The 14,894-nt window shown below is 37.4% G+C and overlaps 1 protein-coding gene across 13 annotated transcripts in view; it reads left to right on the forward strand.

Moving 5' to 3' along the window:
- The window catches only part of Pde11 (Phosphodiesterase 11), a 232,146-nt gene that overhangs the window by 202,741 nt on the left and 14,511 nt on the right, over positions 1–14,894 (forward strand). For all 13 annotated transcript variants that reach the window (XM_069504882.1, XM_034978574.2, XM_034978581.2 and 10 more), the window contains 2 exons: positions 11,237–11,395; positions 12,767–12,901. In XM_069504882.1, the coding sequence (XP_069360983.1) occupies positions 11,237–11,395; positions 12,767–12,901 (294 nt within the window). The remainder of the gene's footprint in view (positions 1–11,236; positions 11,396–12,766; positions 12,902–14,894) is intronic.

Here is a 14,894-nt window from a genome sequence, read left to right on the forward strand (position 1 = left end):
TACACAGGAAACATAAATAATCCAATGAAAAAATAAATATTAAGTATTTTGATTGACTACCTTTATCACAAAGTATGCCTTCATATCACTACTAATATTGCGAAAGTATGTTTGTTTGTCGGTTTGACCTTCAATCACGTCGCTACAGAGCAACGAATTGACGTGATTGATTTTTGCATGGGTATATTTAAAGACCTGGAGAGTGACATAGGCTATTTTTTATCTCGGAAAATCAAAGACTTTCCACGGGATTTTTAAAAACTTTAATCCACCCGAACATAGTTGTGGCCATCAGCTAGTTGTAAAAAAAAGGTGTTCTTTGGTTTCAATTGTCGGTACTCAATCCAATGGGTATACGGGAAAACTCAAACGAGTTTATGATTACATCCACGGAGTAGAGATCAGAATTATTCTAATGGCGCCGATTCTGTTGTCTTTCACTAAACTAAATTTATAGTATCTGTATCTTTTTCTTTTTAATATTGCTAGAACGGGACGGAACATGATCTTAACTTTAAAGACTCTAATTTAATGCACGCTAAAAATTTAAACAATAGGCTTGCGATTGGCAGCTAAAGTCACGAGGTTTGACAGCTCTAAATTAAATTTAAAACTGTCTAACTGTGTCTGTCTTTTTATTATTACATAAGTAAGAAGAGTAAATAATAAGAAATCCAAAATAATAATTATCCTGTTGTACACAATCTGTAAACTAAAACTACATTGATAGATCTAAATGTAGTGCTACGATCCTTTTCCGCTGGGATCATTATGAAAGGGGCATTTAAATTTGGAGATAGTATACAGTATAAATATGTAGAATTAGCCACAAAATGTATAAAAAAATGTCTTTAAAATCTAAAATATTGAACACCAGCCTTGGCAGATTAGATAAATCTGAATTCGACTGTATTTCGCTGTTCAAATCACATTTACGTACTACATTATTTGCGCTAAAAACCAAATCTAATAAAGGTACTTGAGACGTCGTCGGCGAATGAATTCTGGAAAAACGATACTAGATATTTAATAGCATACAATTTTAACTAGATCCTTCAGACAAGCACTCGAAGACAAATATAATATAGAAAAATAAATAATTAAAGCTCAAGTTTCAAATAAGTAGTAGGTAACGAGAAATATAAAATTATATTTTATGCTCTTCGATGAAATATATTTTAATGAAGTAGCGAAAAATACTAGATTACGTGTCTCATTTCTCGAATTACTTCTACCATTGGAAAAAGCTCTGTTAAAAGTATATAAAACAAATAGTATACCACCAAGAAACCAAGCGTCAGTCTTGGTGATAGTAAGAAATATGAATTTTGTCAGCTTATTATACAAGGGAAAGTGGTATGCAAGAGGGTCACAAAAAGATACCGTGACTCAGAAACTTAGGCCAATGATAAAGAGATGTCATTATTTAGAGCAGTGGCAGATTAAACTAGCAGTGGTCTCCAAAGTTGAAATTGTTCTTTCAAAAAAGAAAAAGTTTTAAAATAGGGTACTTATTTTTTTAATTGTTAAATTATTTTAAAATCATTACATTCATACATACATGGTAGGCACATTATCGCATCGCAGATCTGAATATACTTAGATACCATAACCTCGAAAGAAAACCGCAATTGCGCGACGTTATCTTTATACTTGTACATAAAGTACATTTAATATCTATATACACTTGTTTGTATATAGGTTACAACAACTGCTTTGTCTTAATTTAATTTAATTGAATTTAAAACATCTTTTTTGCTTAATACTATGACAAAGAACTTCCATTTACATATGTATGCATGGCAGTTCATTTTGTTTTATTTGGGTATGCCATTGAAATAAAATATCAAAATGTAGGTATTTGTATTCTCGTTTCCTTGTACGGGAACAGAAACATTCGCAGAGCCTGATTTTGGAGTTCTTCCAATTATTTAGGTCGGCTTTTTTTAAGCACTGAAAAAAATATTATGTTTGGGATAGGTATAACATTTATAAGTACGAAATGTAATCTTTTGCGAAATTTCTAATTGTTTTTCTTTTCTTACTATCCCTATAAGTTTTAAGTGCTTCCCTGGAATTATTGAATTCAATAGCTAGTATGCATTTCGTTAAAAATATATACCGTATGGTCAACTAAATGATAAATCTAGATATAAAAGTAGGTTAAAGTTAGTAACCAAGTTAGTTCTTTCATGTTCATCACTAGCTATGCCAGGAATTAAGATTTTTTTTTTTCTGAACGTCAACATTTTGATTAGATAGGTACGTTGCTAACAAAATTTGAGTAGAATAGTTACTATATGATGCCCGCGACTTCGTCCGCGTAAATATTGGTTTTTAGAAATCCCGAGGGAATTGTTTGATCTTTCGAGATAAAAAGTAGCTCAAGTCCTTCTTCGGGATGCAAGCTATCTCTGTACCTTTATAGTTCGGTTAGTATTATCGGTTTAATAGATAGACCGTGTATAGCTAGCATACAAAATAGAATAGTAGGTACATTGTAGAGAAGCCAACACAAAGATTTATCGACTCAAAAGAGCTTGAAAGTTAACTCTATTTGTGTAGATATTGTTTTGACTTCGAGTTGCACTATAAATTCACGCGCCAAGAACTAGATATTCATGCCACTTTAAAATACCCGCTATCTTTGATCTCTCTGATATCGCCTTAGGTTATCGGGATTTATTATAAATTCTTGGCGCCATAACTCGTCCGCCTATCCGACGCCGGGAAATTCTATTTAATAGACACCATGTAATGATGATTGAGCCGTCGCCCGGAGGTGGCGCCGTAGCGAGCCTTATCGTGATCAACGGGCAAACAACTGAATGCTAATTGATATTTCCAACTTTCAATAGACAGGCAGATTGCGATCGGACCGGGCATGTTCGATCCAAACAGGTTTCATTGTTTTACACTAGTTTTATTACCACTAATTCTGCTATTGGCGCTACAGTCCTTTGTGAGCCTTACCTTGTCTAGTTTACCACTGATCGCGATAGGACCTCCTTCCACTTTCTTACCTCTTCGACATTCTTACCTCTAAAAGTTTTCATGTCACCACCACTGTCCCGCCGACCTTTTGCCTTACTTTCTGCCTTTCAAGACCTAGTGACCTTCTGACTAAGACTTTCTTATGATTTTATTATTATGTAAGTTGTTTTTGTTACTTGGGCTTTGGAAAATAATTTAAGAGTGCAGCCAGACTAAATTAACATTATTAGTTTACGAAATATATTAAGCGATCAGCATGATGTCGGAACTGTAAATAGCTTTATTTATTAGTTCGGACACAGCCTGGCAACTTTCCGTAGCACTTTCTGGCTGATTCTTAAGAAAGAACAATATTCAACCATGTATTGCAGACTTGGCACTTAGCCAGCATTTCCGAATTCGATACGTACAATAGCGATACTGTCTTAAAATACAGACTATACATATAAAAGGCAAAATTCCTTTTGTTTATTTTAACAAAGCCAATGCAGAAATTGCTACTGTTCTATTTTTACTTAATCTTACTTGTATTAAAGTTGTTATTTGTTGATCACCTAATTTGAATCTGCTTAAATATTATTGCGTAAACATATCAAGCCAATTTGTTGATTAACTTCATTTACTTATCACGCAGTGTTGATAAACTCCTCTAGGTAGACGTATGATATCAAGCGATATGCTGGGAGCAGCTGGACACAAGCGGCAGAAGGTCAAGTTCTGAGGAAATTTTTGCAAGAGACTTCTATGTCTATCGGAAACGTCAATGAGAACGCCTTTAAATCTGAGTTTCTTTGGTATCCTTTGCAGTTGCGCTCTAATAATTGCGATTCCGTCAGATAATAATGCTTTCAGAGTTTCATCTCCCATGCGTTTATAGATTTTACTTCTTGATAGTTATGTCTTCTATAACATGCATTTTCAACCTAATTATGCCCATTATTTAAAGTCATTAGTTCATGCCAAAACTGTCTACGACCGGCACCAATCGCGTTTCTTTTCGTCATTAGCAACACTTATTGTTATTGTATGAATCAGGATGTTTATATTTACAATGCGTGTGTTGAGTTTATTCTTATGCAATCAAGAAATGTCAATAGTCTTGTGACTGAAATACTCGTAGTAAGTACGCTTGTTGTATTCTAATGCGGAAATTGTAAGCTGATGAGAGATAGGAATTATGTTAGGGCCATTTCGATGTTTAAATGACAATACAAGATATCTCGACTGAATAGTGCTCGGAAAGTTTTGAATTTTCTTCTTGTGTGAAATTCCTGTGCCTGAAGAAAGACCAGTCTTTGAACCAGTGCTAGCGATGATATGCGGTTCGCTAGGAGCCTCATTAGAAGGCTTAGAGTCACTCAACGGGTAAAGGAGGGAGCCATGCTTGGAATATTTCTTCGTGATCAAAATCAGAAATCAGAATTGAGCAGATTCGTAGAAAAATCGCAGTAACCGAGTAGCTGGAAGACTTCGAAGATAAGGTGGCGTACGGTGGGGCATATTATTTAAAGAACCGATAGACATTGAAGTCTCAAAGTGCTAGAATAGCTACCTCTTACGGGAAAGCGCAACATTGGCAGACTCTGCACTAGTTGAACAGACGACATCAAACAAGTCGCAGGAAAGGTTCGGCGAAACCAACAAAAATCGTGACAGATACTGCATGATGTCGAATCAGTACTCATATTATAAATGCGAAAGTGTGTTTGTTTGTTGGTTTGTCCTTCAATCACGTCGCAAAGGAGCAAAGGATCGACGGGATTTGTTGCATGGGTATAGTAAAAGACCTGTGCAACCATGTTAGCTTCGGTAGACATGGAGAGATAGACAAAATTTTCTCGTGCGCCGCATGTTAGCCCTACTGGAGAGTGACGTAGACTACTTTTTATTCTGGAAAATCAAAGAGTTTCCAGGGGATTTTTAGAAGCGTACGAAGTCGCGGGCACCAGCTAGTCATTTTAATAACTACATATTACTTATATGAAAATTGTAACTTACCACCACTCGCAAATTAAGTTTGTGTATTGCTGTTGGCACCGTAAAATGAAATCGTATTCCGGCAAAATAATTAAAACTTACACAACCCCCAGTATATGTGAATTTGCTGAAACTGACTGCAGCGGAGTACCTATAGTTTGTTTTCTACATGACCCCGAGAGCACGTAGGAAATCTTTAACTATGTATAAGTCCGCGACAGGTCGAGATGGCAATTGGGATATGAGGCGGGGGAGCCCCGCACACCCGCGCTCGCCCGCACTGGGTTAGCGCGGGGGATGTGCGGGTGTGCGGGACGTTTCCTCCCCGATTGTCAATGCGAACTAATATTATAAATGCGAAAGTGTGTCTGTCTGTTGATCTGTCTGCTAGCTTTTCACGGCCTAACTGATTTTGATGATATTTGGTACAGAGACGAAAAATCAAAGAGTTCCCACGGGATTTTTTAAAAACCTAAATCCACGCGGATGAAGTCGCGGGCATCATCTAGTGGTAAAATACAAATTCTGCAATCCCTATCCCTTTTAAAATAATTTGGCGATGGGCAGATTTTAAATAATAAAGATAGATCGGAACTGGATGACAATTTAATATTAGTCTGCTTTCTTGTCAGTTTGTTTGTTAGACTGTCTGTTCGGTACAAATTTAGCAACCAATTTTAAACTACAACTTTCCGATAAAGTACCCCGTGCTAGGTTTAGTTTGCTGTAAGTCCCGCAAATTGCTATTGCGCTGGAACCATGTCTCATTAACATCGAAATGACGTCATTTGACCTATATTTAAGTAAAAATATACCATCAGCTCGAAACCTCAGTCTAGTGCTGAACGTCACTAAAATGGCGGCCACGCGCATTAGCCATTTGCGGGACTTATATCAGGCATCGCAAAAGAACCACCATCACTCGTTCAATTTCAGCTTTATCAGACAACTGTAAGTTACCTACTGGCTATCGGGCAATGTTGATCCATCGCATGTTCACATGCAACACTTCACACCCCCATGTTCGCACGTAAATGGATCGCGTTATTTTTATATCCAAACGTAAAGTTTCTACATCGTTTTGCATAAAGTGAATGTCATGAGAGACTCAAAGTATAAAGTCTATTTTTTTTATTTTGTTTGGAATACCTAGTATTAAAAATCATGTGGAAGGAAAAAGAGGAGAGGACGACCAAAGAAAAGGTGGATGGATTGCGTGAAAGAGGATATGCGTGAAAAAGGGGTGGATAATACGTTGACGAATGACAGAAGTGAGTGGAAGAAGAAGACATGTTGTGCCGACCCCACGTAGCGTGGGATAAGGTAAGGAATAAGGAAGTATTAAAAACCACGTCGTACATTGCCAGTCACTTAGTGTAGTGGCAATATAAAATAACGAAGATCTGGTACGCGCTGGCTCTTAGTCCATTACAATATTGTATCTTTACCTATGTATTAACATAATTATTAGTAAATAGTTACCTCAATAGTACCTAACTATTATATTCATAAAGCGTGTTTAAATACATATAAGTCCATCAGTAGATCAAAAATAACGTTTATATAGCATCTACACGAAATTCCCTTTAGCAATACTTTATTGGATCATTCCCAAAGAAAACTCAATTATGTAAGAACAATGTGGAAATAAGCCGACGAAACCCTCTAATGGAAGTTACGTTGACTTAAGTAAAACTCGCAAGTCTCGAGCATGACAACAAATTGAACGCAAATTCTTATTAGGTACTTATCTGTTTTTCATGAACGGAATATATACATATCTTTTCTAAGTAATTAGATGAAAAGTATTCTCCCTTTTTATAAAAAAAAAAACCGTCTAAGTGCGATTCAGGCTTGCGCAATGAGGGTTCCGTACTACAGTAGTATTTTTTCGACATTTTGCACGATAATTCAAAAACCATGATGCATAAAAATAAATAAAAATAATATGTTTTAGAATGCACAGGTAAAGCCCTTTCATATGATACCCCACTTGATATAGTTATCTTACTTGAATATTGAAAATACTAATTATATTAGTTCATGACCACAATTTAATTTTTTTGTGTGATCTAACCCTAAATTCACGGTTTTCAGATTTTTCCCCTAAAGCCAGCTATAAGACCCACCTACCTGCCAAATTTCATGATTCTAGGTCAACGGGAAGTACCCTGTAGGTTTTTTGACAGACAGACAGACAGACAGACAAACAACAAAGTGATCCTATAAGGGTTCCGCTTTTCCTTTTGAGGTACGGAACCCTAAAAATACCTGGTTCGCCGGCTTCACTTAGTTGAAATCTTTAAAAATTACTTCTTGGAAGTTTTCGTCTCATTATACGATTACGTTGTAGAGAAAACCTACATGCAAAATTGCAAAGTTTAGTAGACAATGTAGAGATTTTGTTACTATTATGAAATTACGCCCCTACTCGGTATTAATGATCCGATTCTGAAAATTCTTCCACGGATAGAATAGCTACAAACTAATCTTCATCATCATCATGATGCAACCCAACGCCGCGCGCCGGCTCACTATACTGAGCAAGGATTTCCTCTTAGAATGAGAAGGGGTTAGGTCATAGTCTACCACGCTGGCCAAGGGCAATTGCTAATCCGCAGGCAGATTTCACACACCTTCGAGAACATTATGTAGAACTCTCAGGCATGCAGGTTTCCTCGCGATGTTTTCCTTCACCGTTAAAGCAACACATATTTCACTCCGAAAATGTAGAGGTACGTGCCCGGGATCGAACCCTCGACCCCTCGAATAGGGGGCGAACTCATCTACATTCTGTAGAAAATTTTGAGCAGATCCAATTAACTCTGTTTGTAAAGCGGTATCGAAATTTAATTACACCCCCCATTGTAAGCGTTGTTCGGCGATTGCCAATTTAAATTCATGGATTATACGGCCCCTTCGACAATTACTCGAAGTTGATACAAGGCGTATTTACCTTTAGTATAATTTGTTGTCTCGGCGTCTTTAAACCTATTAAAGAGAGAGCCATTGCATGCCAGACCTTTGTCATTTTATAAAAGCTGAAAGTTAATCTGCGTGTGTCAACACAAGGAGGAACTCAGCGCTACGAGGTTTGGATCATGGTGGCTTTGGGACAGTCTTACGTCAAAGTATAAAGTCTATTTTTTTCTTCGAAATAGTATTAGAAATCGACGTGATTTCACAGACAATTAGCGTCGTGGCAACTCCCTGCTATAGACATTCTTAAAGTTCCACAATTTATTAAAGTTTAAGGGTATCAGGGCAGGGGGTTGCCACGACAGTCTTCTACTATCTTATAGTCCATATATAATTCAGGTATTCCAGTATTCTTGAAGTATTACTGGATTACCTGAATTCCAGTAATACTTCAATACGCACTACTTTAATGTAAACGATTAATTAAGAAAACATGCGATTTGTAAAATCGTGGTAGAGTTTCCAATAATAAAAAGAAAGAGTAGTGAATCTCAGTCCATTTCAGGCGGAAAATAAAAATAGTTGACGTCTACTATTTTCCCTTACAACCACCAAACCATGTTACACAATTCACTAAATGCGCACATTTTCAGTTCCAGACACTTTAATGTCGGTTGTACATTGTACGATGCCCTGAGAAACATAGTCGTTTGTTTCAATAAAATATAAGAAAACATATTATTATTTACAACAAAAAGTAATTGCGTTTTACGTATTGTTGCGTTGGTACAGACATAGCGGCATATTTTCTTGTTGAATTGCTACAGCAATTATTAGATTGTGGAAAAAACCCAGAATATTAAAATATAAGTGTACCTATTATAATGTACCTAGTTACCGTAACTTCAAACGATCTCTTAGATGGGATATACTATACAGGCATATCATAATGAAACATTTGATTCCAAGCAACGAGTATTGTCACAGAATATGACATATTCCATAATATGGGTCCATATGGGTTACAATGGGTATGTCGAAGAAGACTTTATTGAACTCACAAGAAAAACACAAACAGAAATTCACATTGTACTTATGTAAGTTTACATAGTTTTCATAAAGCTTATGAGTGTTATGAAAAATATCGCATATGTCCCCGTTCAAAAAGCAACTTATTGAGTAAAAAAGTTTGTGGAAACAATGTTCGTTGCGGAATATTACTGTCCCAGGCCAACTTTCGACGATTCAAACTTCTTGGCAAATGCTTATAAATTCTCGTTTGTCGTCATCATCATCATCATCATGATCAACCCATCACCTGCTCACTACAGAGCACGGGTCTCCTCTCATAGTGAGAAGGGTTTTGGAGATAGTCTACCACGCTGGCCATGTGCGGATTGGTAGACTTCACACACCTTTGAGAACATTATGGAGAACTCTCAGGCATGCAGGTTTCCTCACGATGTTTTCCCTCACCGTTAAAGCAAGTGATATTTAATTATTTAAAACGCACATAACTCCGAAAAGTTAGAGGTGCGTGCCCGGGATCGAACCCCCGACCTCCGATCAGAAGGCGGACGTCCTACCGACTAGGCTATCACAGCTTATTAAGTTAAGCTCGTTTGTTTTAAGGCTTAGAAAATCAAAAGCGCGACGGCAACACATCACACTGAGAGAACTACCCATATCACTATACCTACTTATTATAAATCCAAAAGTCTGTTTCTTTAGTTTGTTGGTTTGTCCTTCAATTACGCCGCAATGGAGCAACGAATTGACTGGATTTGATTTTTTGTATAGATATAGTTAAAGACTTGGACAGTGAGAGGCTACTGATACTGTTTTATGTGCCCCAGCCTTTAGTATTTTTCACGTATGTTTATTTCCCAGTAGGTAAGGATATCATACAATAATTTATGACGTGCTGCCATCGTGCTGCAGAAATTTTCAGAATACGCCCGACATTGCATGTCAACATGATCAATTTTTTGAATAAAAAATGTGCCAAAATTATTTATTGCGAAATTTTAGAGGATATTTTTAGTGCAGTGTCTGGCATGTTTTATTTTAGTTTTTTTTTATATTGCCACTCTTGATGTCTCATAAAAAACCGCATGTCAAAAAATAAAGTCATTAAAAAAGACGCTATAACTCACCTCTACTCAACTCCGTCGCGAAATCTATAGAGCGCACTCTGACTTTGCTGAGACTTAAGTAAGAGTTGAAACGAGACAGATGTATCTCACATAAATCTATCTCGTTTTAACTCAATCTTAAGTCTGAGCAAAGTCAAAGTGCGCTCTATAGATATCAGCCTAAGTGACTGCGTTAATTTACTGTATATTATATAGTAAGTAATATAATTTTTTGTAGAAATTACTATATTGACGTTACAAACTTTCTTGGTAAAATAGCTACATATGCATGATAATGTTACCGTGCGAGCCTTTAAGCGTAAGTCATTAGGGCCGTCGCGAACATAATGTATGTGATTAAAGTAGGTAATTGTAACAACGACAGGGTTAATAACCATAATCTTTTCGACGAAATTGCTTGATTATGTTGTACCGGATATTACTGAGAGAAAATTATGATCCTTCATTAAATCGTCTTGCAACAAGACCAGCACAGCACTGTATACTGTTTCTATTTTCGTAGTATTTTATCATCAAGATCAGTTTTAAATTATTGTGAATTCTATAAAACATTCTCGTACCTGCGAAAGAAAATTTCATGAGTTTAAGTCAGCGGCCCAGCCCCCCAATTGTGTAAGAATAACCATTTCATGGCTATCGCAATCGTCAAGAATTCTGCCCTTTGATTGGCTGTGAAAAAATGTAAACAGCGAATCAACCAATCAAATGGCAGAATTTCTTGACGATTACGATAGCCATGAAATGGTTATTCTTACACAATTAGGGGGCAGGTGGGACTGGGAGCATCCTGCGGTGCGGCCAGCGTGTAGAGCAAACTCTTAATATTTACAAGAAATTAGAAGGAAGACGCGCGGACACGTCCTTATCGACAGCGGCGGGGTGATTACGTAAAACGTTGCAGTAACGACAGCAACGCGACAGCAGAAGCAATGCGACAGTTCATTTGCTGTCTTTCTTCTTTTTCTTATTTTGCTTTGTGGCTATTGCTGTCTCTCTCTAGCCGGACGTTTGACAGCAATGATTGCGAGATTTACGCCTGTCGTAAGCCTGTCGCGAGATACGTAAGTAATCACCCTGCGGGTCGGTGAGTATGGCATTGCGCCGGTAAGCCGCCCCGTGGGACGCACCCGCTCCCCGTTGGGCCGCAGACTTATTAGTGGGAGTAAAGCAAAGTTGTTATATTGTTCCAGATCCTTTTGGTGCACGAAGCGTCAAAGGGGAGTTTCTCACGGGTGTTTGATCTCGAAGCGGGTGACGACGAAGAGCCTGGTACGCCGCGGACGTCGCCCTACGAGAGTCGGTTCCCCATCAACATCGGCATTACGGGCTACGTCGCGACCACTGGGGAGGTAATGTCATATGCAGGGGTGGGTGTACCACCGATGAATCTGAAATTTGGGTGTTTTGACCTCATAATCAAGAATATCGTAACGAAAACAGGCAAAAAAAATATCAATTTCAACAAAAATGTTCTTAAAATTGTGGAAGTCACGCCCCATAGTTTCTAACCTCCGCTGTACACACACACATCCCTTAAATAGTTTAAATCTATTAGGAATGCGCGATTATGCACGCCTTTTCAAAATGGCGTTCGCGCCTATTTCCGTTATGATATTCGTGAATAGTCAAAAAGTCAGTGTCAAAAATTCTGTAGTACAAGCAAGCATAATTTTTGTACCACAGAAATTGCTCGTACCACAGAATACTTAATAGTACCTTCCAGGTACAGAAGGATCACTTCGCAAAGATATTTGTATAGTCCACGCGGATGAAGTCGCGAGCATAAGCTAGTATCGTTATAAATGTCCTTACCCACTTCTTACCTATACACACACAAAATTATATTATTGTAGTACCAAATACAAATATGAGTTAATAACCGCAAGATTCATATAATATCTATTAGGTACATTTGTTTTACGTTACTGCACCATAATTATGATAGCCAAATTAGTATAATACGAATAGTAGGCACGAGTAAATACGAATTTGGCCTTTGGGAGTCATCAATTTGCATAACGGACAATTCGAAACGCAAACAGCTATAAACATCAAGTTTATTGTTACAGCATAATTTTGAGAGGGTAATAAGTTTAAATAATAATATACCTCATTCCTATAAGTCCTGCAAATTGCTATTGCGCTGGAACCATGTCTCATTAACATCGAAATGACGTCATTTTGATGAATTTTGTGACTGATATATCTGTATGTTATGAAATCAATTTCGTTTATTGTGGTGCCATTCGGAGATTTCCATGTTCATCTTTTGCTTCCAGGTTTGTTAAACATTGTATTCATTATTTTAAGTTCGTGTTGTTGGCAGAAATCAATGAATAGTTCTCCTCTCTCGTTCCTTTCACCATTTCCATATTTCCCTAGTACCCGGCTCTCATCATCTGTGGTTTGACCGATCTTCGCGTTCATATCGCCCATTAGTACAATGTTTTTTGTGCTTTTTTCTATGGCTTCCTGAAGAGAATTGTAGAATATCTCTATATCATTCAATTCAGCCCGTTCAGTGGGAGCGTACGCTTCTATGATTGTGAATAATTGCTCGTTAAGTTTGACTTTAATTAGAGCGACTCTTTCTGATACTGGTAAGAAGTCTTGCATTTGAGTGTTGTTAGACTTTTTAACTTTCGTTTCTCCGTAATAGTATATCTTTATTATTAGTATATTTTTATTATTTATTTATTTTATATCTGTATGTTTCGCAGACAGTGAACATCGCTGATGCATATATGGACCCTCGTTTTGACCCTTCAGTGGACGACGGCGCGGGGTTCAAGCACAACACCATATTATGTATGGCAATCAAAAACTCCGAGGGGAGGATTATAGGTGTTATTCAAGTAAGTACATTTTTTACATTCTTATTTATTTATTCAGGTAAAAGTTAGCCCTTGACTGCAATCTCACCTGGTGGTAAGTGATGATGCCATCTAAGATGGAAGCGGGCTAACCTGGAAGAGGTATGGCTGTTTGTATTAAACCCATACTCCTTTGGTTTCTATACGGCATCGTACCGGAACACTAAATTGCTTAGCGGCACGGCTTTGCTGGTAGGGTGGTAATGGTAAGTAGCCACGCCCAAATCCAGACCCCCTGCCGGCAAACGAAACCGGGACCTCCCACTAATAAAATTCAGCACTGCGCCAGGGAGGTCGTCATATACCTACCATGCCGTCATACTGCTTTAGCTGTTACTGCAGGCAGTATGAGTATATCAATTTGCATTGTATTATTCATTTATTCATGAAAAATGTCAAGGTTTTTCCTTCAACTTTCATCCCTAAAGAAGTGTGTATCTGTATGTAGGTGTATTTACTACTAACTGATGCCTGCGACTTCGTCCGCGTGGAATTACGTTTTTTAAAAATCCCGTGAGAACTCTTTGATTTTCCGGGATAAAAAGTAGCCTATGTCACTCTCCAGGTCTGTATTTATACCCATGCAAAAAACCACGTCAATCCGTTGCACCGTTGCGACGTGATTCCTTCAAATAGCTCAACCGGTATAGGAGTGAACTGAAAACCGAAAGGTCGACGGTTCAAACCCCGCCCGTTGCACTATTGTCGTACCTACTCCTAGCACAAGCCTGACGCTTAATTGGAGAGGAAAGGGGAATATTAGTCATTTAACATGGCTAATATTCTTTTTTTTCTTTATAAAAAAAAAAAAAAAAACAAACCAACAAACAAACAAACACACTTTCACATTTATAATAAGTACTGATAATATTACAAAGAATAAAGTTATTACTTTTCGTGTATACGATTAGTGGTAATACGATCCTTACAATACGACCTATTTATATTAAAAAAAACTAGCTGCCCTGGCGAACTTCGTTCCGCCTAACAGTCGATTCAATTTTTTTAAATTTTTCGCTCGTAAGAACCATCCTCGTACTTATTATAAAAAAAGAATTAGCGAAATCGGTTCAACTGATTTTGAGATTTGCGATCAGCAACACATTCAGCGATTCATTTTTATACATAGAAGACTAGCTGATCCCCGCGGCTTCGTCCGCGTAAATTTAGATTTTTAAGGATCCCGTATAGCCTATGTCACTCAGGAATAATGTAGCTTTCTACTGGTGAAAGAATTTTTAAAATCGGTTCAGTAGTTCCAAAGATTACCCCCTACAAACAAACTTAACGACATTACCTCTTTATATAATAGTATAGAGTATAGATATAGAAATAGATAACTAATAGATTATTCAAAATTACTGGGTGCCTAACCGTCTATTCTCTCAGCTAGTTAAGTACTTCATTTACCTCTATGCACACAAAAAGGTCTCTCCAAGGCAAATTAATTTAATTAATTATTCCATAATTTAGTTAAAATTTCTGAAACGTCGTTCATTAAGTTAGCTAAAGTCGGCTAACGGTTTATTGCTCGCATTAATAGCTCGGGAACTTTTGTTTATAGTCGCTCCGCTCACAATAGCCTTTATACAGCCTCCGCATTACCTACCTAGCAATGAGAAATAGAAAAGTAATTTTTCCCCATTGTTTATCCTGTATTAAACTATCGAACATATTATATCAGGTGACCCGCTTGCTCGTTTGCTTGCTATTTTAATTTAAACAAAAGAAAATATCTGAAGCATATGCAGCAGCCGCCAAGGGACGGGATTTTTTCTGATTAATAACAACCTGATTCTTCGTCTGTAGCTTCGTTCGTTCGAGACGCCCAACTTTTGTTATGTGAAAATCTCTATATATAAAAATGAATCGCTAAATGTGTTGCTCATCGCAAATCTCGAGAACAGCTGAACCGATTTCGCTAATTCTTTTTTTATAATATTCCTTGAAGTACGGGGATGGTTCTTACGGAGAG

Source organism: Maniola hyperantus, chromosome 19, assembly GCF_902806685.2.
Source record: "Maniola hyperantus chromosome 19, iAphHyp1.2, whole genome shotgun sequence".
Lineage (NCBI taxonomy): Eukaryota > Metazoa > Arthropoda > Insecta > Lepidoptera > Nymphalidae > Maniola > Maniola hyperantus.